The 26,704-nt window shown below is 41.4% G+C and overlaps 1 protein-coding gene across 9 annotated transcripts in view; it reads right to left on the bottom strand.

Annotated features, from left to right (window-relative positions):
- RUNX2 (RUNX family transcription factor 2) overlaps positions 1 to 26,704 on the bottom strand; it is a 344,752-nt gene that overhangs the window by 114,212 nt on the left and 203,836 nt on the right. For 3 of the 9 annotated variants that reach the window (XM_063707637.1, XM_063707640.1, XM_004044127.5), the window contains 2 exons: positions 10,659 to 10,724; positions 4,865 to 9,116 (listed from right to left, as the gene is read on the bottom strand). The exons of 3 other annotated variants lie outside the window; for them this stretch is intronic. In XM_063707637.1, the coding sequence (XP_063563707.1) occupies positions 8,638 to 9,116; positions 10,659 to 10,724 (545 nt within the window). In that variant the 3' untranslated portion in view covers positions 4,865 to 8,637. Of the gene's footprint in view, positions 1 to 4,864; positions 9,117 to 10,658; positions 10,725 to 26,704 lie in introns of those variants that run through there. 3 more of the 9 variants (XM_063707639.1, XM_004044126.5, XM_055389772.2) reach the window with 1 other exon arrangement.

The following is a 26,704-nucleotide window of genomic DNA, read 5'->3' as shown; positions in this document are numbered from 1 at the left end:
AAAAAACTGAGTTCCTATTAACCACTTAACTCCTTGCTGAAGTTCAAACTTGCTTTCTCCTTGGATCCTTCTCTCCCTCTCATGCCCACGAGGAATGACGGTTGGTTCACCAATCTTTCCCTGCACAACCTGAGCTCACAGTTTGTGCTCCAGAAGGTGTGGTTGAGAATCGTATTCAGTAATAATCTGTGTATTTCTCATCTGTGAAGCCATAAATAAGATTTCTGCAAGGAGCCAAATGTTCTACGCCCCCAAATCTACACACACAAAGACTCTTTAAGCACTCTACTAAAAAAAGAGTAAAGTCATTGTGATTTCTAGGATTTTAAATACTAAATGATAGTTAGGGAGAACAAAATCAGGCTGAAGCATTTCTGGGATAAATAATGATCCCGCAAAACGCTCCTCTCATCTGGGGGCAGAAGAATGAAGGGAAACTCACAGAGAAACAGAAAGTGAAATTGGTCCAACTATTTCACTGCTGGAGATAGATGGAGTTAGGATACATAGGTGACTTGGTTTAGGAAAGAAAGGATGTCGAAGGTGATTTAAATCCTAACACTGTTTTATTAATCGTGCCACAATTCTACATGTCACATGGTTTTGTTATCTGCTTTTCGCTGCTTTTAAATAAATTTGTACTTTTCTATCAATCCATCATCCAATTGTGTTTCGGGTGTTCTTGGCATTCCCATCTCTCAAAAACACCCTTAGTTTCTGCCATTATATACTGTATCTCTAATTCCACGAAGCTCACTCTATCCTATTTCCATTTTCCACATTCGGGTTAACTCTAGTACTTTTGGTCCTCCCAGAGAAATTTCCTAAGGCCACATGAACCTGTGCGCTTTTGTGTTCCGGTCCCATTTAATGTTACTGCTCCAAGAGCTACTCCCTGAAGGGCTTATGTGGAAGAATTTTGCCTTTTTGTTAAAAGCATTTTGCTCTATGTCCTTGATTTCTTTATAAGAATAGCAGGTGGGGGAAATTCTTCCCTTTTTATTGGCTACGGAGTGGGACAGAATGACCTGGAAAGAATAGATAGCAATCAAGAAGTGAGCTATGTCTGCAATGCTCAAACAGGAAGCAAGTTTTGCAGAAAACCCCACTAAGTGGCCTGACATCAATGCAACAAGATAATAAGAAACGAATTAAAAGACATTTTGGTAAATGTTAAATGTGTTTCCAGAAATTTGATCCCTCTGCTTCCCAAATGGCTGAGCATATCTGAATAGCAGGGCTGGATTGAGTCACAAACTTTTGAATAATAGCTTTAAAAAAATTACTAAAAATTCCTTAAATGTTAGCTTCTCCCTGCTCCCTTAATTGACATATCAAGGGGCATCCAGTGTCCCTTGTCCCAGTAACCTATTTGAAGACAAGTAATTGTTTCTTTATCACTTGTGGGATAAAGGCAGTACTTTTTTTTTTTTTTTTGAAGAATTTGCAGAAATAAAAAACTGAGGCCAAGAAACACTGTGTCTCCTGAGTACATGTGCGGGGGTGGTGAGCCCCATCTTTCTCTGAGTGGGTGGCTGTTCAGGTACCCTTTCCAAACTTCACCCTCCTCCCTCCCTCCCTTCAGGCACACACATACCTGTGTGTGCATACACATATACACACATACACACATACACCACACCACACACACACACACACACACACACCACACATATATACACACATGCACATACATACACATGCACACACACACCACACACATATACACACACATACACATGCACACACACACCACACATACACACCACACACACATACACACACCACACACACACATGCACACACACCACACACATACACACCACACACACACCACACACATATACACACATACACACACCACACATGCACACATACACACAGACACACACCACACACGCACACATACACACAGACACACACCACACACACACGTATACACATATACACACACATACACATACACGTGCACATACACACCACACACATACACACATGCACCACACACATAAATACACATACACACATGCACCACAGACACATATACACACACATACATACACCCCCCCACACACACTCATACACCACACACACGCCCACACACACACATATCCCTGGTGTATTACCCTTTGCGTCTTCACTGGATCCTTTTCCTTGGTAAGTTTTGATTCATAACTTTTTAAAATTTCCTTTCCAAGGCCTCCTGATTGAATAGCTACCACTGAGAAGCCCCTGGGAAGACACAAAGAGGCTTCTCAGGGTCCACAGCAATGGTGGTGAGGAAGGAAAGACTCCCTTGCCTTTGCTCAGAACCCAGAGTTTAAATCAAGAGTATCAGCTCTCCACATACTGGTTCCTACCTGGCCTTTCTTAAGCACCTTTTCCGGGCCAGAGGAGAGAGACAATGGAAGAGCCGAGATGGGTTGGGAGCAATTTGGAGTATACCTGGGGTGCATAGGCCTAGGGTGTAAGCCTGATTCCCAGTACCAATACCTGGACAGCTCAGGTGTTATGAACTCTTGCATGAAGATGTCCTTTCCAGCCTCACAGAAACTGACTAAGGAGTGAATGCATGAGAGTTTGCTTGGGATTTTCACAGGTGAGCTGGCCCACACTCACTGCAACTGGAGCAGTCAGTTGAGTTGTCCTCCACTTCCCCGGAAGAACTTAGAGATGGTGACACTGTTTCATAAGCATCCTTTTTAGATACCTCCAAATTGTTGCTTCCTAGGACTGGTCTCTAAAATAATTTTCGAATAGTTAGGACAGAGAGGCCAACTGATAGCATTGCTTATTGTTAACCTGGTAATCTAGGTACAGGCAAGCCAGTACCTCCATTTCTGCAGTGGCTCTTGGCTAGGTCATTATTGTTTACCAACCGTTTCCAGAGAGAATGAAAAATTAACTAATAAAGAGCTGTAGGACCTGCTCTCACTGACTGCCAATGAGGGCTTCCCTGACATCCTCCCTTGCCTTTCATACTGTTTTCAAGTCCCATAAATATAAACATGCGGCTCTTCCACTGCGTCTGTAGATAATAACTTCAGGGGCCTTCCTGTTTACATGGCAATACCCATTTCCCAGCCAAATAAACTCTGTGACAGAGACCTGAGGTGTTTATTGGGCCAGTCCCGGCTGGGATTGAGTTAACAGGAAACACCCACTCTTGCAGAAATGCCTGATGGTTAAATATTTGGGGGATAGGGGACACCAGGGGTCAAAAACACTGCAGAAATTGCTTTCTTCTTCCGCCTGCCGTTTCAGTGAGAAACAGGCCATGATAAATATGGCCAACCAATCCAGGCTTAACAAAGCCCCACAGCTGGGCTGTTCACTGGCTGCACAGCCCATGTTGCAGAGAGGAGTGAAGAGGTGCAGACGAAAAAGCCAACAGCAGCCCTCACGATACATCCAAATCTTGGGGTGCCATCAAGTGAAGGGATGGAAAAGGTTGAGGTGTAGCCATCACTGGGAAGTCCCTCAGCCTCTGCCTGGCTACTCTGATTTAATAAGCAATGTATTCTTATATCAGTTCTGTCAATAAAGCCTCTAGCTCAGTGGTTCTCAATTGGTGGTGATCTTGCCACCCAGGGACCATTTGGCAACATCTGGAGACATTTTTGATTGTCCTAACTAGGGAGGTGCTACTAACATTTAGTGGGTAGAGGCTAGGAATGCTGCTAAACATCCTACAATACACAGGATAGCATCTCTGACACACACACACAAAAAGAATTACCCAGTCTGAAATGTCAATAGTGCCAAGATCTAGCCCAATGCCTTTTCATAAACCAAGAAACTGAGACACAGAGGAATAAAGGGATTTGCCCTAGACCATCCTGATGGAGAAAACTGGAGACAGAAAGAAAGCCACTGTGACCACCTCCCTTGTGAATGCCCTTTAAAGTCACACAGATGTTTGATTTTTTTTTAAATAAATAAATCTACATCCTCAGAGTTGCAGACAAGTTCCCTGGCTTAAGCTCACCCAAGTGGTTTCAGGACATTTCCTATTCTTGGAATTTAACTATTTCCAAGATTTCTTAGAAAATAGTGCCAAAGGGTTAAGAATGAGCAGATCTTCAAGGTCTCTAACTCTCCCTGTGATGTGGGTCAGCTTGGCCACTGGCTGACCTTCTCTGCACCATGATTTCCTGGGTCCCTATTTTAGAATTGTGGTGAGCCAAAGCATTCAGAAAGCATAGGACACAGAGAAAGCAACCTTTCTACCCCAGGCCTTCAACCTTATCACAAGGGGGGGGACTTACCAAAAATAAACAATGGCCAAGGGAAAAAAAAAATCTCCAAACTATAGTTATGTTCACTAGGAGAATTCTTCTGAGGCTATAGCCCTCCAGGCCAAGGTCCATTTTTACTCATCCTTGGGCTTTGGTTGACTTTATTTTTAAGAACCCAAAAGAGATGTGGAAAGGAAAACAGACTAGCCTATATCTGGGCTGCCCGAGATCTTCTGTTGATAGCCAGAGGTTCACTTGGGTGTCCCTGTTCATGTTCTCAGAGATTAGAATCATGAAGCCATCGAGACTGCATCTATACGCCTGATAGGTCCCCCAGTTGGAATAAATGGCCTTACTCAAGGATGAGGTGAGCACTCCTTCCTTCAGACACAAGCTAGTAACGAAGTGAGTTCACTGCTAGATTCTTTGCCCACCCCTCTCTAGGAATAGGACAAAACAAGAAGACACCGTTTACCAAGATTTTTTTTCTTCTCCCCAGTAATATAGCATCTCTTCTCTTAACTAGCCCTGGCAAGTCCTAAGACCAAACAGTGCCCAGGTGTAAGCAGGAGTAGACATCAGACTAGGGAGAAACCGTGAACAAGAAAAGACCCAAGGTACACACATAACAAAACCAAAAAAGCCATTTTATTGAAAATTAAATTCAAACTTCAAATTAATATTACAATCATGAGAAAAATGCCAAATAATTCAATTTACAGTTGCAACATACAATACAAATAGTCCCTTTGAAGTTAAGAGTAAACTCATCCACAATCATGACCTGTGGCACAAAGCGGAATTTTTACAATATGTGCATGGAAAGCAATTCTTGGGCAATAGCAATTGGAAAAAATAAAAATGAAAGCTTGTATTTACACAAAATGCTACAAATATTTTTGTTCCACAGAAACCTAAGAATGGTAAAGCATATCCAAAAGAAATGGAATTTTATTCAGAATACCTAAGAAATTATTGTAAGTTATGGTTTTGGCTGATATATTTCAAAGTACTGCATTAAAAAGCAAACAGTTATTTGTAAACATGAAGTAAACACACATCTAAAAAATTCTCACATAGAAAATATTTTTTAAATGCATTCGTTTTCTAAAAACAACAAATTCAAGGTTTGGAAGAAGTGTCTTTTATTATTGTTCTTTCAAATACCATAGGTATAATTATTACTTTTGCTAATGCTTCGTGTTTCCATGTATTAACCTGGATTCTGGGCCAGTCCCTTTCCTCGGAATGGAGGGAATCCTTAAAGCTGTACACACATCTCCTCCCTTCTGAATTTATCACAGATGGTCCCTAATGGTGTGGACTTCTCTGCTCATTTTGAAAGGGTCCTGGCAAGGGAGAGGCAGTGAGACCGTCCAAAGAGCAAACGATAATCTGTTGAGTTTCTCAGTTCTGGGCTGAATGTTATTCCACTAATCTAAAACCAAAGCTGTGGTACCTGTTCTGGAACTCTGATATGGGTTAAAATTTGTGAGACAACTGAAATGGATAAAAATGTGGCTGCATTGATAAGACTGCAAATTCCAGCAATGTTTGTGCTACAAAGAGAACCATGCTATTTTAATTCCCAGGAACTAGTACATGGTTCCACAGTAGTAGTAAGACTTTGCTTTGGTCTTGAAATCACAAATCAAACACATGACCCAGTGCAAATTAAGGGTTCAGTGAAAAAAAAAAAAAAGAAAGAAAGAAAAACAAAATTTTAATCCCTAGACCAAAAAAGGGCAGAATTTGTTCTAAGAAATGTGAATTACCCCCATTGGGGTGGTTGGAGTGAGGATGGAGGGAAGAAGTGCTTGAATTTTTCCCAAGGAAAAAAAGCTTCTAAAGTGTTTCTGGGTTGCTGCCTGCAGCCACTATAGTAACATTTCAACACAAAAGCATCCCTAAAGTCACTCGGTATGTGTCCTGTAAACTTAAAAAAGCCCTTTTAACATTAAAAAATAATGTACAAATATAGTACCTTTTTAATTAAATAGGATGCAGCTGGCACTGGCGGTAGCATTTTTATGTCAATTAATTAAAATTGAAATGTGTAACCAGACACTGGCTTTTTTAAGTGCTGCTGAAACAAACACACATATTTTACACTTACAAATAAATGGACAGTGGTGTGCTTCAAGCTACCACACACAAACAATAAATAGTATCAATTACTACTTCCATCTTACTTAAGTAATAGAAAAGTGGCTTATTTATCTAAGCATACTTGGTATACGGCCTTTAGAAGGCAAAGTGTTTTGCTTTCCCATCCATTTTTATTAGAAGGAGTCAGGATGAATTCCAAGGGAGACTCCCAGGCAGGAAGCACAGGTCCAGCTGCCCCACACGCTGTCCTGCAATGCTGGGTGGCCTACAAAGGTGGGTTTGAGAAGGACCAGAGAACAAGGGGGCCGTTAGGGTTTGAAGGCAAATCTCTGCTAAATTCTGCTTGGGTGGGTGGAAGATTCCAATGAAGGGACCCTGACTTTTCGGGGAGGAGAGCAGGGATTGGCCTGGTGGTGTCATTAGATGATCCTTGTTTGGATTAAGGATTTGCACTTGGAAATCTGCCATGTGACTGCCAGGAGTGGTCAAAGTGCATGCCACAGAAGGACTCTAGCTCAAATTCGTACACACTAGTAGACACCAAACTCCACACCCCCTTGCCCTCCTTGGCCCTCCATTGTAAGAAATACAAATGTCAAAGGCTGTCTGTAGGTCCCCGTGGGCCATATGTCCTCTCAGCTCAGCTACCTGCTGGAACCTGGCTGCCTTTTCAGAGGACCTACTCCCAAAGGACAGTGATGTCATTCTGCTCCTCTAAATGCAAATTCTGTGGAAAGCTGCCAGTGGGGCCTTGGGTAAGGCAGATTGGGGTTCCCCTGTTGTGTTGTTTGGTAAGGCTGGTTGGTTAAGAATCCCTGGTGCAATTTTGCTCTTCTGTACTAGGTGTCTCATAATTGAACCCTCTATCCACATGTGCGGCTTTTAGCTGACTATGTCTTTGCTATGAAGCCTGGCGATTTAGAGTTTTGCTTAACTATGAAACCACAGAACATTTTTCTGTAGTTCAATGATTTACTTGTGCTTGTCTTTTTAATATGACAAGAGTCATAATTACCCCAAAGAAATTAGAAAACCACATCACTCCAGCATTTCATGCTGATAAAGGGCTAAAGGTTGTTTTTTAAATCCCTAATTACTGCTTTAGAAGGCAAAGCTGTGTTAGAGGCATTCAAAGATCTGAAAGAACTAAACATAACATTTCCTTCATACATCACAAAAACAATCTATATCTAAAATATTTGGAGATGGAAGTATTTTTTAAAATCACATTGTGCCTGGATGAACTGAAATTGCTTAGCAATATTTCAGATATGGCTCTAGACCACTGAAGAAATTTGTTATTTAATAAAGAGCACTTTTAGAGACCGAAGTCAACATATCAATACACTAAGAAATGTTTCAAGGGTCCAAATGTCATTAAATAATTATAAATATATCTTTAAAGTTATATGACCATTCACGTTAGCAAGTTACCTCAGATTTTACACATATTCATAATTTAAAAAAAAAGAAAACAAATAACACATAGCCAAACGCAAACACTATCTATACCATTATGGCTATAATAATGTATTGCCATTTTCAGTTTTGCATAAAAGGAGAAGGCAGGTTTTAGGGATGGGATTTCTTTTTGGTTCAGTGGGAAAAGGGGAGAAGGAGTGTTAAAAAGTAAAATAAAATAATCTATCCTGATCAGTTATTTTTGAAGTCACTTTCTTAGAGCAGGAAAAAAAAAAAACGAACCCAACAGTTCAGATGAGGACCTGCAGCATGTCTGAAAGCAGAAATTGGAAGAGTTATTCTGAATGATGGTACTGTGATGGAAGCGTCCATTCTACCTCATGTCCCTTTAGTGCACCTCAACTGGTTTTGTGAGCTGTCTGCGGAGGGCACTGGTCCATACACAGCTGCCACCTTGAGGGTGTGAAGTTTCAAAGCACAGAGAGGAAGCGGCTTTGCTCTTCTCCCTCCTGAACCTGGAGTCCACCTCTCTGAATTGGCATACGAACAGGTTATTGATGATAACAGACCAAACAACAAAAACAAAAATACCTTTTCCCTTCTTTGTTCCTTTGTAAAAGTACATCTTAAATAGTAAACAATCTGAAGCTCGATTGCAATTGTCTCTCTTGAGCCTTCTGCTTCTCAATATCTACCCTCTTACGGCTGCAAGATCATGACTGAGTGAGTGAATGAAAAATCTTCTAAAAAATAGGCACTTTGTAGATAGCTAATCGATATACATATATATGCACTCTCTCTATATATGTATATATTGATACGTGTGGGATGTGGCCCCCAGATACCACTGGGCCACTGCTGAGGAATTTCAATATGGTCGCCAAACAGATTCATCCATTCTGCCACTAGAATTCAAAACAGTTGGGGAACTGCTGTGGCTTCCATCAGCGTCAACACCATCATTCTGGTTAGGCAAATTTGGATTTAATAGCGTGCTGCCATTCGAGGTGGTGGTGCATGGCGGAAGCATTCTGGAAGGAGACCGGTCTCCCCCCGGCACCATGGGAAACTGATAGGATCCTGACGAAGTGCCATAGTAGAGATATGGAGTGCTGCTGGTCTGGAAGGGTCCACTCTGGCTTTGGGAAGAGCCTGGGTAGGGTGGTGGCAGGTAGGTGTGGTAGTGAGTGGTGGCGGACATACCGAGGGACATGCCTGAGGTGACTGGCGGGGTGTAAGTAAAGGTGGCTGGATAGTGCATTCGTGGGTTGGAGAAGCGGCTCTCAGTGAGGGATGAAATGCTTGGGAACTGCCTGGGGTCTGAAAAAGGGCCCAGTTCTGAAGCACCTAAAAATTATAACAGAAGATGGAGGGAAAAATCTGTAAATATCAATTAAAATAATGATAGAATTGTTACAAGAAAAAAAAAAAGAAAACTTTAGCTTTCCCATAAAGGAACAGCAAGCCACAGACAGACCTTCAAATGCACCAGTCACTTTACAGTCTTTTTCCCCCACTTTGCAGTCTTAACAGCATTGATCCTTAAGTTCTTCACCCCCAGAGAATCCCAGAGGGCTTTAAAAACCCACATGTGTGCCAGGTCAATGTGTAAACCAACCCAACACTCTGATCACATAGGTTCACTCACCAGACTTTAAAACCAAATCCTCATGGATTTTTTTTCTCTTTTTGTTTCTCGTTGCACTTTAGATATTTGAAGTGAAATTTTTACTGTCAGACAAGTTTATTTTCCTCAACTCAATATAAAGAAATTCCAAAATAATGTCTTACTGTTATTTACTCTTGGTAGGCTCTTTCATCAATGAAGGAACATCAAAAAGATATCCTATCATGTTCCTATCATTTCCTTTAACGCCTTTAAAGAATTTAAAATCTTGTCAGAGGTCTCATCTTAGCAACAGTGAAATCAAACCAGAAACTCATAACTTCTCTGGGGGTGGATAGGGAGGGTCATAAGCTACTAGATCAGTCGGTTTTGAAAGTGGGAGTTAGGAGGCACAAGGGGGCTTGGTACCTTAGGAATCATTGATTTCAAGTCTTGATGGGAGACTTGTGACCTGATTTAGACCAGGTGCTAACAGTAGCTTTTGTGAGAGGCTCGCTGCCTAGAGGAGATTAAGAGGAGGGCACTCCCCACCCGTCTCCCAGGCCCCAGCACCACATCCTACAGAACCAGCTTCAGGTCAACTTGAAGCAGTAACCTGAAGGCAAAGATGGTTTTCCCCTAAAACATGAAGTCCTTTCACTTCTAAAGCTAACAGTAGGCCTCCTTAATAGATGTTTCTGGTGCCTAAGTTATGAAACCACCGTTATAAACCATTTCATGTGGAAATTAGTTTTCTGAAATGCTAGAATCTTGTAGTTGTGACCTTTAAAGATTGGGTTTATTATTATTTTTCTAGAATTGACAGAATTGTGACAAGCCCTTTTCTAATACCAGTGCTCTTGTTAAGATATTGTTCCCTTCTAAAATATTTTGATTATTCAGATCTCATATATTTGTTTCTCCTACAGCTTTTAGCTATAAAGGAAAGCACTAAACAATTCTTGAGGACTTTAATGAATGGGTACTCCTTCACCTCATTTTTATTCAGACCTTGTTCTTGGATATTACGATGTTTATTAAGGGAATAATCCGAACACTTTTCTTTAAAGGTGCTGATTGAAGGTTATTAATTTTTGTTAAAATGCACACTGCTTATAATCTTCACAAAATGCAAGGGTTAAGTGCCATGATGTGCATTTGTAATAAAAAGTGACTCTTTAAAAGCAACATATGGTTAACAAAACTCACAAATCGGACAGTAACAACCAGACAGCCCAGCCCAGCCCAGCCCTGCCCAGCCCAGCAATTGTTAAAAGTCTCACCTGCCTGGCTCTTCTTACTGAGAGTGGAAGGCCAGAGGCAGAAGTCAGAGGTGGCAGTGTCATCATCTGTAAAATGAGGGGGATGAGCTCTAAGTTCCCTTCCAGCTCTAATGTTCTATGACTATGAATTCCAAGAGAGAAGGAGAAGCAACAGCCTTAGGGGAGGGGTAGACAGAGAGGTTCCCATCCCTCATTAGTATTTCCCAGAGTCTGCAGGCCCATAAGCAGAGGGTAAAAGCTAGTGAGCAGCTTCTAAGGCCAGAAGCAAACACTTTCAAGATGAAGAACCAAAACTGACAGCCCAGGCAGTCACTCTCTGCTTTTTATAAATTCTTCCATCCTCAACTAGCCTCTACCTATTCCTCCCAAAAACGAAATTCTGACAAGCTTAAATTTAAAAATGTGGAAACAGCGATTATGACAGAATCAGAAATGGGAGCAGATGCTCCATAACATTTCCCCCGCCCAGTGCTTGTGCCCTGCCTCGTACAATACAGAGGCCAAATGGAGGCCACAGACGTTCCTCAGGCAGCCTCTGCATTGCAGGGCATCCAGGTGACCTTGAGCTGGCAGAACTAACAGCGATGGGCAGAGCACTTCTGTATGCATTAAGTTCAATATTTAGATCATATAAGAAGAACCAGAATAATGTGAACAGCGTGTATCAGAAAGAAGTCGCACTTAAAACGCCAACATGTGCCCCCTGCAGAAGTATGGAGTTCACACAGATAGACATGTTAATGTAAAAACTGCTTCTTAGGTGTATCTGTACTTAAAATACACTGCAGTAATAATTACAATTCCGTATGGTTTCACTTATTTTGATGCAGAAGACTCATTAAAACTCTTTATGTGGGGCCCTGGCAGTAAACTCCAATATGGTTTTGAATTTACCCCTCCCCACTCCTTCCTCTCAATTTTACCTGATACATTTTGCTGATGTTTTTATTGCCCATCACATGCCAGGATCACTGTACCTTTTTGGTTTATAGATGCTAGCTAACACAAAATGACATTCGTTTTTCAATTAACGAGCTCTGGTTATGGTTTATAGAAAACAATGCAACAAATTTCCGCTAGGTTTACAGTATTTTAACCAATCACTTCTAGGCATTTGAGTCTTAATGTCTTGAGAATGGACTCTTTCTTGATAAAGAGCGCTAATGTTGACTTGAAAGGGATTATAGGATGATTTTTCAACTTACAAACAATAGAATTTTCTGGAATTTGCTTAGTCATTTTATGTTACCAAGAAATGTTCCTGAAACATTTTGCAACATGTTCTCTAGGAAGAAAGAGTAACAATTTGCTCTAGTACCATACGAGATCCCTTATAAAATAATCATGATAAGGTGGTGGGAGAAATCCTAAACTTAAAAGAAAGACTATAAACTCCTTCCTAATCTTAAATTTTTTAAATAATAATAGTTACAGGAGCAAATAATATCATTAAATTTTCTTTCATTGAATAAGGTTGTATCTGTGCTTCCAATGTCTGTTTTGTACATGAACTCAGGTTTTCTTTTAGAACCCCTTCTTGGGCTATTTTGACATTGTATCCTAAACTAGTCATCCTCGTGTCACCAACCAAATTGTAGCCACAAACTTACCAACATAGAACTAACTGGATGTTACATCAACTAAAGTAAGCAAAATATAAGTTTGACTTATTAAGAGTCCATATTATGAAGGCCTAGAGTTCTAAAAGCAGTGCAACCCCAATCTGATTTTCTAAATATAAAACCAAAGCTCAGCCACTCCCCCAGTGATAGGCCTGGTACCCTCAGAGCTCCCAAGAGCCAGTTTAAAACTCATGACTACAACTTACTGGATAGATAAAGCCAAAGGTGGTTTGGGGACCTTTTTAAAATAGCAAGGAACAACTTGCACAAGTCCATTCTTTTTGCTGTTATCCATGTTATCTCCTCCATATACAAAGTACATTCGGCTATTAGGCTTTGCTGAACAGTGGAGAAGTTGAGAGTGCTATAGCCAACACTAGATCACTTGGTGCGAAGAGTTTCAAAATGGTATGTGCCTACATCTTCCTGGGGGACTGCCAGGAGTTACCAGAAGCCCAAGATAATCATCGTGCATTTTCCTGATGGGTTGGTTTTACTCAACTTGGGGAAAATAATACACTATACAATAAACATGAATATGATGTGGAGGAGAATGCAACATTTATGTGAATTTTTAGATAAATAAAAAATGACTTCAACAAAATTTTGCGCTTGTAAAGCTTTAGGCTATGATCCGAGATCCCCCAAGGTACTCAAATACTCCTTTATGCTGGTTGAGGAACTCTGATGGAAAAGTCTAAACTCTTAATTTGCTGCTTAGGTAACGCAAATCTAACCCCTGTTTGACAAATAGGAAAGCTGGTATCTAAAGAAAAGAAGCCATTTACTCAATATCACAAAATCACAGCCACAGCTAGACAGACCTCTTTGACTTCTAACAAAGGATATGCGATCTTAGTTACCCTTAAGGAATTTGGTTAACATGATCACAGGTCTATCTACATACACATACACACCTGCTATCTTAGAAGTTGATTTGCCTAAATGAAAAATACTCAAAATATCTCAAAATACTTAAATTGACTCTTCTACTGCCTAAGTGTTGCCCCAGTGAGAGTTCCTATCTTTGGGATATTATTAATAACTCTTTTAGGCCTTGTTGATCTAATCTGCTAAATAATGGGCAATTAGTTTAGCTGCTCAGGGCAAGATGTGAATGAGACCAAGGTCAAGGGTACGATCCCCTTAGGACCTGCTGGCTTCCTACAGATGCATTTCATTCCAAAACTGCTGTCTACACCCCTAGCCAAAGCCAAACAGCTTGCAAACAAATGTAGCTGTCATAAAAAGAGCTGCAAGAACTTTGCTCATTAAAATAGTAACAGCAGCGGCAGCAGCAATTTTTCACAACCTAATATACACAGGAAAGAATATATTAATAAAATTTCCATGGAGCACAAATAAAAATAAAATCACTAATAAAAATTAAAACATCTTGCCCCTCCTCCCAAGGTCTATGAGGGAAAAGGAAATAGCCTCTCTTTACCCAACTAGGTTTCTTGGGTCTTCAAGTGGAAAATGTGTGAAACCAAGATAAGAGGGAATCAAACAAAATGTCTGATCTTCAATTTTCAGGGCCTGGAATCCTCCCTGTGGCATCTTTCACACACTGCTTTCGAATGCTGCTTATCCTGAGTCACGTTTGGCTCCCACTGAGAGTGAGCTGTGGAGGGTAGAGAAGTGTCTGATACTTCTTTGCCTCCCCTTCAGAACTTCATAACAGTCACACCTGTTTGACATTTGTAGGCCTTTACCAAGGCCTTTACTTTAACATACATTTTCTCATTGACTAGGCCCCCAATAAATATGGTTGGTTGATGGAAAATGGGTAAGGAGATCTCTAGAACAAAAAAGAAATTGGAATTTGAGCAAAATAACAGACCAGGTACTTGCCATTGGGGCTGTCAGCTGGGAAACCCCATGCCCCATGTCCTCTTGGCCTCTGTGCAGTACATTCACACATCCCAGCAGAGCAGGCAGGTCAGGGCAGAAAAAAGGAAAGGGGGCCTTGAATCCAGACTGAACATATGCTGGCATATTCAGAGTCCTCTGCCCACTTTATGTGAGGGGATAAAGGTACAGAATGAAGAGCCATTGTACTTCTCAGCAATGAGGTGTTAACTTCAAAGCTTCATTGGGGCCTTTTAAATGGTAGGAGTTATTGCTTCAACAAATCTCAAATAAATCCGAAGGACGTTTTATTAACCCCTCTCAGAGTTCTTTCTATTGGAACATGTAATACACAAGACCTATGTGGAGCTGCTCTCCCCTGGTAACCAAGAATCTTCTCCCCCTTTTAAACGTTTTGGCTGCCCCCTTCCCAACAGCTCTATTATTTAATTTCCTATTTTACTTCTGTTCCAATAGCATTTATTTTCTGTATCACTCTTTTGGACCCTTACTCACTCCCTTATTGAATTATTAGCTGTTTCTTAGTCTGTTTTCTCCAACTATAAAGTCAGCTTTGGATGGTAAAGAATATGTTTTCCTCTCATATCCCTCTTGGAACCTAGTACATTGTAAGAGGCTAAAATGAAAAAAAAAAATGTCGGTGCATGGTTGGATGGATAAATGAATACGTAAATGAGTCTAAGGATTGGGAACTCTGTACAATAACTCTGTACAGTTTTAACACAAAAGAAAAAGGTACGAAAAGCATTGAGCAATGCTGACATCAAACCTAAAATGTAATTCAAATACATTCCATACCTATAAAACCTTGTAAAACTCTCTTTAAAGAGCATTCAAAGCTATTCCCAAGCATTATTGCATCACTTGACCTCACATTGCAGACAGGAGCCCCCAAAACAGCAGTTGACACTAGTAAACGGATGCCTCTGCTTTGCTTCCACTGTTATTTCCTCTTCACTCCCAGCACCTGTCCTGCCTCCCAGCCAGTATCTGGGTGTAGATCCACACTAGGGAGCCCTGGGGAGACTAGATGAAGGGGAAAGAGGGCCAGGCCAGAAACCCATGGCCTGCTGTTAGGTAAGCACACTCGTCCTTCCTTATGATCCTGGGTTAATCGCTGCCACTAAGATCATAATCTTTATTTGGAGTGAATAGTTTAAAGGAACAGAGAGTGAAACTAGCATCTTGTTTGAATTTTTTTAGACTAGTATACAGAAGCAGAAGTCAGAGTCATCAAGAATCATAGATGAGTTCTATAGATGAGTTTTATAGACATGGAAACCTGCGGGCATGGTAGATCTGAGCGGCAACACGAGACTCTAACATGGTTCTCCGTCCTAGCTCCAGCATTCTATTCTACCTCTGCACCCTGACAGAGCATGCAGGGTGCAGAGGAAAACATAGAGGGTCTGCCTTGAGCTTCCTGAGATCTGCATTCTATGAAAACACACATGAAAAGGGAAATTCTTCCACTTACTGCCTTTTTAAGTCACACAGGCAGCAGGGCCTTAAAACAAGAGTGTATTACCCCTTACTCAAGCATAGGCCAGCCACCTTTCAAAAAGCATATCTGAGCAATTCTGTAATGAAGGGTTGAAAAGGAAGGAGGCTATGGGCATATTCAGAGTCCTCTGCCCTATTTCTAAGTCATATCCCACTGCTCCTAAGCATGGCCCCTCTTCCTGGTGGAGTGATTATATACTCAGGACACCCACAGGAGCTTTGCCCATGCTCTCCCCAGCACCCATGGTTTTCTCTCTTCTCTCTGCCAGACCAAAGTAAGCGAGCTCTGGCTCAAAGCTCACCACTACACAAGGATTTCCTGGGCACACAAATTCTTACCATAATATTTCATTTACCAAACTAACCTTGGACATCTATGTAGATAAATCTTACTGCTGCACACATTCCTAAGTATTATCATTGGTTTTAGATAAGAATTTTCATTTTCCAACTAAAGAGGAAGCAAATTAAGAGGAAGAACCACATATTCTTCTTCCAGATCCTACCTTATAGTATGGTGCTGAGAAGACAGATGCTTCAAAAAATTTTGCTAAGCAGATGAATTACTACCAAAGTCTCGAGGCAAACACGACAGAGGTAGAAATGCTATATAAACATTATCCAAAAGTCAAATGTAGACTATATGCAAAATATTACTTTGCATTTTCCACACTGAGGTTCTAAGGGACCAATTTTCTAAATTTCCCTGAATTTCTCCCCTCACACTAAAAAATGATCAACTATCCATCACTAACTTAGTTTCACTTTTCATTTCATTAGATAATAATTAGGAAAATATACCATATATAGAAGACATGCAATGGATCATGCTGATGGAGAAGAAACCAGCAAAATGAGATTGTAAAATCATTTTAAGATAATGAAATGACCAGCAAACTCCATTCTTTTGCAAAAGAGAGGGAAAGTCCCTCGACTATCCAGTCTAAATATTTGTTTTCTGTGTTGTAATGAATTGTACTTTTCCACTGCATGCTCACAAATTCTGAAAGAACTAGCTGATCCTAAGGCTAAGAAAGTATGTTATGCTGAAGGAAAAAGAGAGAGAGAAAAAAAAAAACCTGGCAATTTTCAGAAAATTCAGCCATTCCTTAAACCCACCCAAATTTTGAGGATATTGTTGGAAGAATATATTTCCTTTTATAAAGGGAAAGGGGGCAGGCAGTAGATGTGTGAGTGAGTGTGTATGCATACAGGGAGGGAGAGTAAGGGAAGGAACGAGCCAAAGATGGAGGGGGAGAGAAAAGGGAGGAAAAATGAGAGAGATCTTCCTGCTAGGCCTTGATTAAGAACTTTTTAAATCCTAGGAAGGGTGGATAGTCTTTGAAACCAGATCCGCTGCAGGAAGGAGGCCAGCACCCAGGACACCGTGTCTTTCAGAAGGGGCCACCCACAGTGCCGTGGCGGTCATATGACTGCCCTGTCACATCCTGAAGCCATTTCCAGCCCATGCACACGTCTGTGCTCCCATTTAGAGAGGATGGGATATATTGGGAACACATATGGAAACACTTTCAGAGAATCAGTTTCCATGAAATTCATAATGAGCCAAGTGGCTTCAGATGTGGTTGCGTTCCTCCGATTAGCCAGCAAAAAAAAAAAAAGGAAAAAAGGAGGAAAAAAGGGACAAATCCACCCTTTCAGACCTTATTTCAGTTTCAGAAAAATTAAAAACCACTAATGACTTATGGCTACCAAAACATGGAGCCACAATTAGGAGAGAAGGAACTAGGAAAATGAGGGAGAGAGGTTTAAAAGTGATAGCCTTTCCCTCCTAAAAATAACAGCTTCGATATTGGTAATCTTATCTTAAATCAGAGAGAGCCTTTCCTGCGATGGTATCTGCCTGGAGTGGCATAATTAATTTTCTGACATCCTGGCAGAAGGTTGTACACATGTGCAAACGAGGGGGTGGGAGGTGGCGGGGAGATGGCGAGCGAGGCAGAGGCTACAAGACCAACTCTTATTTGATAACATATGTGGTCAATTAAGATTATTTTAAAAATTGCAAACTAAATGATAAATTGTTCCTAAGTAAATCTTTCAAAAAAGCCAGAATTCAGACAGGACAGACTGGTATTTTCCTGTGGCCTGCGCTAGTGGTAACTTGGTCTATATTAAAAGCAATATAAAAGAAATTTATGAACTGGTTGAGATGTTATATATTAGACACCAAAGCCTAACTGATAGGAAGGCATGAAATACAAGAAGTGGACAAATGGAGAAGGGTTTTTAAAGAGGGACATTTAACTGATATTAGTAAGTTAAAACGTTATTTATATATTAAAACAAAAACATACATATTCTAAAATAAAATTCACATACATTCTCAGATAAAACAAGAGACTTGAAAATATTCTCTTTGGGGACCTGGGGTTGTTTTGGGTTATGCCAGCAGATCGGGGAGAGCAGGGATAGTGAAGGAGCCCTTGAGTTTCCTCTGCCCTTTGAGGCGCTCCCGTGGAAAAATCTGCGCAGCGTTTCTTTCAGGCTTGCTACCAAGCCTGAAGCCCTGGTGCAGGAATGTTCTGACTTGAAGCTGCTTGATGATGGGCTGGGAACTAGAACTGCCTATTGCTTAACAGACTAGTCAGTTGCTTTTCCCTAACCATATGAATCCTATAAGTGATGGAATAGCCACAGCATCCCATGGTGTTAGCAAAAATTGACTAAGAGGAAAGAGTGGCTAACCAAACAGCTGGGATGCCACAGCTCAGATCTGCAGAAGTACTCGATCAAAGCACTCCCACTGCCATTTTGTCATTAAATCCTCTGTAAGGTAGCAATGCCACTGACTATACTATATGAATGGCAAACTCAAGCTCAAAAAAAGTGATTTCGTCGAAGTTACAGATCAGTACATGGTAGCCCAAGACCTGGCCCCAGACTTGTGGGGGCTTTGCTGTCACTGTCTCCCCTAAGGTGCAGGGATTCGGGGTCATTTTCATGTGACTCTAGCATCCTGGCCATGGCTACCTGGAGGGCAATGATGAAAAGCGTTCTGACCAATTATCACTGACAGCCCTGGGATGGAGGTGGAATGGGAGGCAGACGCACGCACTCATTAGCCATGCTTGACCCAGCCCCAGAATTCTGATATTGTCTTTACCACTGGTGTTCTGAATGATATGAAGCAAACCATGTTTTATATTCCTTAGGCAAACTCATTGCATGAGACTCTTGTAAGCAGGAATTGGTAGCAGTACACAGCAAATAGCAAACATTTCCATCCTAAAAGGGCATTCCTCCTTACCCGCACTATTTGAACTAGTAGAGCCAGAGAAGAAGGAAACCGAAAAGAATGGGTCTCCAAGCTAGAAAATGCATAAATTGAGAATCAAAATCTTGAAATTCGTGATTAACCCCACACACCCAGCTGCAGGTCCAGCCAAACTCTTCTGTAAAAAAACCATAACTGAGAAGAGAGATGCTGGTTGAGGTAGGAAAAGACTATGAAATGAATAATCACCACAAAGTCCAATGTTTTCAGATAGAGTTTGAAGAGTTCTGGTTGGACTCTGCTTCTTAAAGTAGGACTCAAGCTGCTCCTTTAAATCTAAAACCAACCCAATCTAAGACTACACCTGTAACTGAGACTAGCACTGGTCCAGGAGAGATGCCAGGGAAAAGGAAGAGTCCGCTGCAGGCAGCGGCTGTTTTCAAGGCCGAATCACACAAAACCTGACAAGCTGGGGGCACTATTTTTTTCAAATACAATTTCCCAAAATAGATCTCAAAAGGCTTGGTCCCCAGGTGTGGTCCAACAGCCCTGAGGCCATCCTGGGCCTTAAAGCACGTGGCTCGAATTGCCTGATGCCCCTAGACCTAGGACTTGAACCAGATTACCAAGTGCTGTTCAGTCTCTATAATTCAGCTCCAAAAGATACAGCTACCCCAGGCCTAACGCAATCCATATTAATCTAGGATCAAAGCCACAGGCTTCAGCCTCAAACTGTATCCTGTGAGGACCTATGCTTATTTTTGCCCTTTCTCCCTCTACAGTCAGATGCAGCCACTTACCTGTGCCCCACTGGAGGCCTGGGCTGACCATGCCCTGGGAGGGGTTCCTGCCCCAGGAGGAAATACTTCCGGGTTGTGACAGAAGCTGGCTTTATATTCAAGGTTCACTTTCTGTGTTGCATCTTCTGCTTGGGTGGTTTATCTGGCTTCCTGAATCTTTATCTTGTTTGACTTTCTGGTTCCTTGGGATTTCCTTGTTCATGTCTGCCTACCTGTTCTGTGACTTCACGTCAGGCTTTTTCGCTCAGGTGTGTGTGTGTTTCTAGACTCTGTGTTAAGGGCACACAAACATTTGCAAGAGCAACAATCTTGTCCCAACTTACCTTTCCAGTCTTGTCTCTCATTTTACTTCCATGAACTCTACAATCCAGTCATACCAGACCCTTTTCCATCTTCTGTGCTACCCTACCTTTTCCCACCTTCCTGCCTGGGTTTACATTGGCCCCTCCACCCTTAGTATCCCACTAGCCCCCTACCCTATCTCAGCTCCTTAAAATTCTAAGCAGCCTTTAAAATCGACCTCACAGTCCCCCTCTGCTGTGAAGCTTCTTCATATATTCTTGCTTTAGCCCACAGTAACCTCCCCTTCCTCTCTGCAGGCAATTAGTTCTTCATTTGTATCTTTCTTTTTCTTTCTTTCTTTTTTTTTTTTTTTTTGAGACGGAGTCTCACTCTGTTGCCCAGGCTAGAGTGCAGTGGCGCAATCTCGGCTCACTGCAAGCTCTGCCTCCCGGGTTCACGCCATTCTTCTGCCTCAGCCTCCCCAGTAGCTGGGACTACAGGCACCCGCCACCACGCCCAACTAATTCTTTGTATTTTTAGTAGAGATGGGGTTTCACCGTGTTAGCCAGGATGGTCTCGATCTCCTGACCTCGTGATCTGCCTGCCTCGGCCTCCCAAAGTGCTGGGATTACAGGCATGAGCCACCGCCCCCAGCCCATTTGTATCTTTCTTATAAGTGTGCTGGGGAAGGAACAATCGCACAATCACCTCTATAGCCTTTTTTTTTAAATTTAACTTTTAAGTTCAAGGGTACATGTGCAGGTTTGTTACATAGATAAACTTGTGACTCGGAGGTTTGTTATACAGATTATTTCATCGTCCAGGTATTAAGCCTAGCACCCATTAGTTATTTATCCTGATCCTCTCCCTCCTCCCAGCCTCCACCGTCCAATAGGCCCCAGTGTGCCCCGTTCCCCTCTATGTGTCCATGTGTTCTCATCATTCAGGCTCCCACGTATAAGAACATGCAGCGGTATTTGGTTTTCTGTTCCTGCATTAGTTTGCTAAGGACAATGGTCTCCAGCTCCATCCATCTTCCTGCAAAGGACATGATCTTTCTTTTTTATGGCTGTGTTCAACTAGCCTTTAAACTGCTTAAAAATGGGAATGCTGTCCTATTTATCTTTAAACACACCATGGCCCCTCTCACAGTTACATACAAAAAGTATTTAAATGTGTGTCTAAGGGAAAAATGATGGCAATAGCAGATTTGACCTAAATCCTTGTCTTTCACTGAAATTTGTGTGTGTCATCTGCCTTCTGCCTGTACATCTTCAACTAACTGCCTTTCCTACTTACTCTACCTCTGTTTACCTGAAAGGGTTCAGGTTAGTTGCGGAGCCACAGCTCTGCCCTGACTACCAGTTAGTTCTGTGGAGCGTCTCTTGCTCTCCTCAGTTCCCTGGCTTGCCGCCTTTATCCTATGAACAAAAACTGTTTCTGATTTTTTTCAGTCCCAGCAAACCATCAGGTCCCACATCAACCTACCTCTCAAAAATCATCATGAAATAATAAGGTAACATCTCAGATTTTGCTTTTTAAGTTTTCACTGCTTTTACATACATTTGGTTTTACCTTCACAAAGAGCCTGAGAGGTAGTCAGGATAGGCATTCATTGATAAGGAAGCTTCATCAGAGAAAGAAGGCACCATCTCGAGGACACAGCTCATTAGTGCAGAGCTGAAGTGAACGCGTTGGGTTTCCAATTTGTGTCCTTTTTTTCCCCCAATAGAGGTGCCTCATTAGCATCTACTACTTTCCATCCAAACAGAAGTCTCAATGGGAGGTCTGGGCGTGGTGGCTCAGGTCTGTAATCCCAGCACTTTGGGGGGCCCAGGCAGGCAGATCACTTGAGGCCAGGAGTTTGAGACCAGCCTGACCAATATGGTGAAACCCCATCTCTACTAAAAATACAAAAATTAGCCAGGCGTGGTGGCGGGCACCTGTAGTCCCAGCTACTCGGGAGGCTGAGGCATGAGAATCACCTGAACCCAGGAGGCGGAGGTTGCAGTGAGCCAAGATCGAGCCACTGCACTCCAGTCTGGATGACAGAGCAAGACTCTGTCTCCAAAAAAAAAAGTCTCAACAGGGGAAAGGACGGTATTTCTTTAAAAACAGGGCACATTTCAATTGATATTTTTAAAGCCATGACTGGTATGCCTTCTCGCATTGGATGTTTATATCCAGTGATGACATCAGGAACCAAACTACTACCTTTTATTTAACTGAAAAACTGACTTTGCAAAGAATTTCTTTCTCTTTGTTGTTAGGATTTAGCCTAAAACCATGTACAAGAGTCTTCCTGCTATCCTGAGACAATGCTCCTTATGTAACTTCCGAATCCAAATGTAGTGTTGTAGTAACTCGTTCCTCTGACAGTCTCAGCGTTTTTCCACTCAAGCCCTGCACACAGAATTAACTCAAAACTTCTGCAAGAAAAACGTCCCTTTTAGAGTTTGATTTGGCATCAGTTTCAAAGAGCTGTTTGTATATTTTAGAATATGTAGAATTTTCCTTTGATTGAAAACTCTCTTTTAACAATGGACAAGAGATGATTTCTCTTCTGAGTGATTTAAACAAAAACAAACACATCTTAGTTACATAGAGCCTTGTTCTCAAAGTGGTCTTTCTGAAAGAAATCAAACCCTACAGATTGTTAAGCATTTGGCAAAAGCCTTCAAACAGCCAAAGCCAAATAGCGAAATTTTCCTTGTTGTAGGAGATAAACAAATACTAGAGCAAATTTTTTAAAAAATAGAACCTCCTTTCACTTTCTACTCTGCTCGATAACATTCCCCTCTCAACACACACACACACACCCCTTCAGAGGGGTTTCATCTTCAATGTTTATTCCTGGTGCTATAGTAATAAACTCGCCACAAATGGACATTTTCAACATCTGTTTGTGGCTGTTCCCAGACATCTTGTATTTCTTTGGGACATGAAGCCCTCTGTCTCCCAAGTGTAAACAGACACACCTAATTATGTATTAAGGTGTCTGAGAGGAGCTACTTGTTTTGATGACCGTAAAAAAAAAAAAAAAAAAAAAAAGAGCCCGGTCTGCTTAGCTAGCTGTGGGATGTGGGACAAACACACAGTAGTCCAGTAGTAGCTCCTCAAACAGTGGAAGTTCTCTGCCTGCCAAGGACAAAATCCAAGTCCTATTTTTCTCAGCCTGAGAATCATGTCCACTGAGTCCACTCCAGATGTGGACCAAAACAGTCAGTGACTGGTCAGGAGAGACAGTGCTGCCACAGATGCAGGGCCACATCTATTTAATCTTTTCATAAGGACTTAATTTTCGGGTGAAAAGAGGAAAGGTGCAGAGGAGGAAGAGGTCATTGGGGGTTCATTTTTTTTCTTCTTCTTCAGGTCACAATGGCCTTGGATAGCAATTTTAATACAATGTCAGTAGCCTATGAGAAGCATAGCAGGATAAAATAATTCTAGAGTGTTGGACTAGCAACTGGAGATGTGGGTTCTGGCCACAGTGCTGTCCCTGCCTCACAGGGTGATCACGGTGGAGTCCCTTTCCCTCCCTGACCCACACATTCCTTGTCAGTAAAAAGAGGGGCGGGGATGAAATCATCTCTGTGGGTTTCCCTGCTCTAAAATTCTGATCCTGCTACATATTGGACAAGTCTGAGAATTCCAAAAATACCTTCAAAAATTCTACTAGAAATACTGTTCCTGTAAAGAATGGTCCCCATTCATTAAAAAGCAGTACTAGTTTTCAAAATGAGGTAATAAATCTATACATTCAATGTGCAAAAAAAAAAATCTAGGTTTTCTATGTACAAAATGTCAATTCAAAAATTTAGGATCTTTTCTAAAAATTAAAAAAATGTAATTGTTAACAACAGTTCCCAACACAGGCCAAAAGAAAATGGGAACACTACTAACTTTTTAAGAAAGTCTTTCTTCCTTAAATTTAGCAGTAAAGGAGGTTAAAACTAACACTTCAGGCTCCCATATTCGATGGGAGATACCATGTGAGCTATTTCTCTTTCTTTTCTGTTCTAGATTATTTAAGCAAATTGTTTGATCTGAATTATCCAAAGTTAAAATAAATGATTTTTTGTATCAACCTTTCCAGCTCTCGCAAGGTAGAATATATTGTGCATAATTTAAGTAGCTTTAAATTTCCTCGCCCCACATATAAAACCATATATTTTGAGTTTTGTTTTTTTTTTAGACAGAATCTCACTCTGTTGCCAGACTGGAGTACAGTGGGGCCATCTCAGCTCACCACAGCCTCTGTCTCCTGGGTTCAAGCGATTCTCTGGCCTCAGCCTCCCAAGTAGCTGGGACTACAGGTGCGCACCACCATGCCTGGCTAATTTTTGTATTTTTAGTAGAGATGCGGTTTCACCATGTTGGCCAGGATGGTCTCGATCTCTTGACCTTGTGATCTGCCCACCTCGGCCTCCCAAAGTGCTGGGATTACAGGTGTGAGCCACCGTGCCTGGCCTATTTTGAGGTTTTAAGATTTCATTAATGTGTACATTTTTAATTTCTAGAATAAAATTTATGTTTACAAAATTGGGAGGTAGATTTTTCCACTATTATTTCTGGTTAGGGATTTGGTCCATTTTACTTTATTTTGGGTTCTCTGATCTGCATCAAACCATGAATTTGGGCTACTTAGCAAGGATTAATGGTGTTATCCAGTTTTGGGCTGGAAAGATCAGTGATAACAAATATTCCTCTTAGAATGATAGCCAACAGGCCTTTGTAGCAAAGTCCGATTCTGATATGGAGACTCCTACAGCAACGCAGAGTAGGGAAAAGCATATTATGTGGAGCTAAAAGACCTGGAATTGAGTTTTCACTCTCTATCCCTTTCGCTTGATGACCCTGAACAAATCTCCAAATGTCTCTGAGCCCTAATTTCCTGCTGGCAAACTACTGAGTATAATAGTATTGATACTTCAATGCGTTGTGATGATTAAATGAAATAATGTCTATGAAAGTGCTTTCTATAGATGTAAAGCACTATCTAAGTATTATTAATACTAAGTCTTGCTATGCATTTATTTTTACTCTCACCTTTGGAGTTAGTTGCTAAAATTCTTCCCATCTTCCCCTGCACTTAATTTGTCTGAGGTTCTAACATGATGTTCTTCATCTGTGAGCTTTAAGTACTTTCCGCCATCAGAAAAGAGCTATTACAGAGGACCCGATTGTCCTGCTTCTTTTTAATTCCCTCACTCTCTGGAGTTCCTGAAGGAGAGCAGAAGAGTTCAAGGTGACCTCCTAAGATGCCTCCTCCTTCCTGGGGGAGCCCTCAGTTTGTCTGTACACATTCTGTTGCACATGCCTGAGTTTCCACTTCTCTTGGATGACCAGCAGCATCCTCTGGAGACAGCAGCTTGATAAGCTGCCAGAGTCCACTGTCGTCTAACTGCACTGGACCATGGACCTCTTCATATGCAATAGGATACTGTGGGGGAATGCAATAAGCCTAACTCACAGATTGTACTTGTACCAATCTCTTTGTTCTTCCCGTTTCCCTCAATGTTAACCTGCTTGTTACACTTGTTGGAATTTACTTGCCACATTTTTAGATAACTGAAGGGATTTACCTCCAATTCGCCTTCTATATAACCTAAAGTGGTACTGCTTATTTGATTTTAATGAACTTTTACAAAGATTGTTTTCAAACTTCTAACTAGACATTCTATAATTTGCAGTTTGAGATTTAACCTTTTTATTAAAATGGTGGTAGGAAGACCCCTGGGAGGGGTTCACTTTGGAGAAATAGTTTTTCTCTCTTAGGTACCAGGGAATGTGGTAAAGTGCAGGAGGAAGGCAACTTAGCCATCTGCAGAAGCTGTGGCTTGGCAAGTCCAAAGCTGACACCTCAAATACTAGCTTGCAAAGTCTGCAAATGGGCTGAAAGATAACCACATCTCCAGTTCCCTAGTTTTAATCTATCTCCTAGTTACCTATCTCCTAACCCACCTGTGCGGTGATTTTCACTATTATACCACGGTGTTGTTGGAGTGAAAAAGATCAGTACCAATGCCTTAAGACGGGAGGGGGAGGGCATGAGTATAAGCAAGTCCAGCCACTCATCTGAAGAGCAGGGGAATTCATTACACACATGTGAATTGTCAGGATTCAGACCTCTTGGCTCATAGGGAGAAAGCACGCCTCTTCCAATAAACTACCCTACCAATTTTATTCCTTTTTAAAGTGACTGTTTTTTTCCAGGGGCTGTTATCTGTTATCTGCTGCTTCTGACTCTGGTGAGAAAATTCACATTACATTTTTTCACCTCCATTCTCTTTTACTATACCCTCCTAAATGAAAGGGAATGCAATAAGCCTAACTCACAGATTGTACTTGTACCAATCTCTTTGTTCTTCCCGTTTCCCTCAATGGGCTGTCAAACCTAGTTTTTAACCAGGGAGAAAGGTTAAAAACTAGGTTTGACAGCCAAAGAAACAGCCAACCCATCATCCAAAGCTCCAATCTATGAAGTTTTTGGAGCTCTGAGAATTATTCTGGATTCCCCATGCTGACACCCTTTGAACTGTATCTTCTATGGAGTCCTTGAGCTTTCAAAACTCAAAATAAATCCATCAAATACATTTTGAGTAGGTTTGGTCACTGGGAAATGTGCTTTCCAGGTCCTGATTTTACTACTCTCCTTTCCTTTAAAACAAACTAACAAATGGCTGTAATAGTTTTCAGTACACACACCTCTGCACTTCAGGATTCCAG

The sequence above is a fragment of the Gorilla gorilla genome, chromosome 5 (genome assembly GCF_029281585.2).
Source record: "Gorilla gorilla gorilla isolate KB3781 chromosome 5, NHGRI_mGorGor1-v2.1_pri, whole genome shotgun sequence".
NCBI classification, from domain to species: domain Eukaryota; kingdom Metazoa; phylum Chordata; class Mammalia; order Primates; family Hominidae; genus Gorilla; species Gorilla gorilla.
Note: the sequence above shows the minus strand (reverse complement) of the source record. Positions and strands in the feature narration are given on the sequence as shown.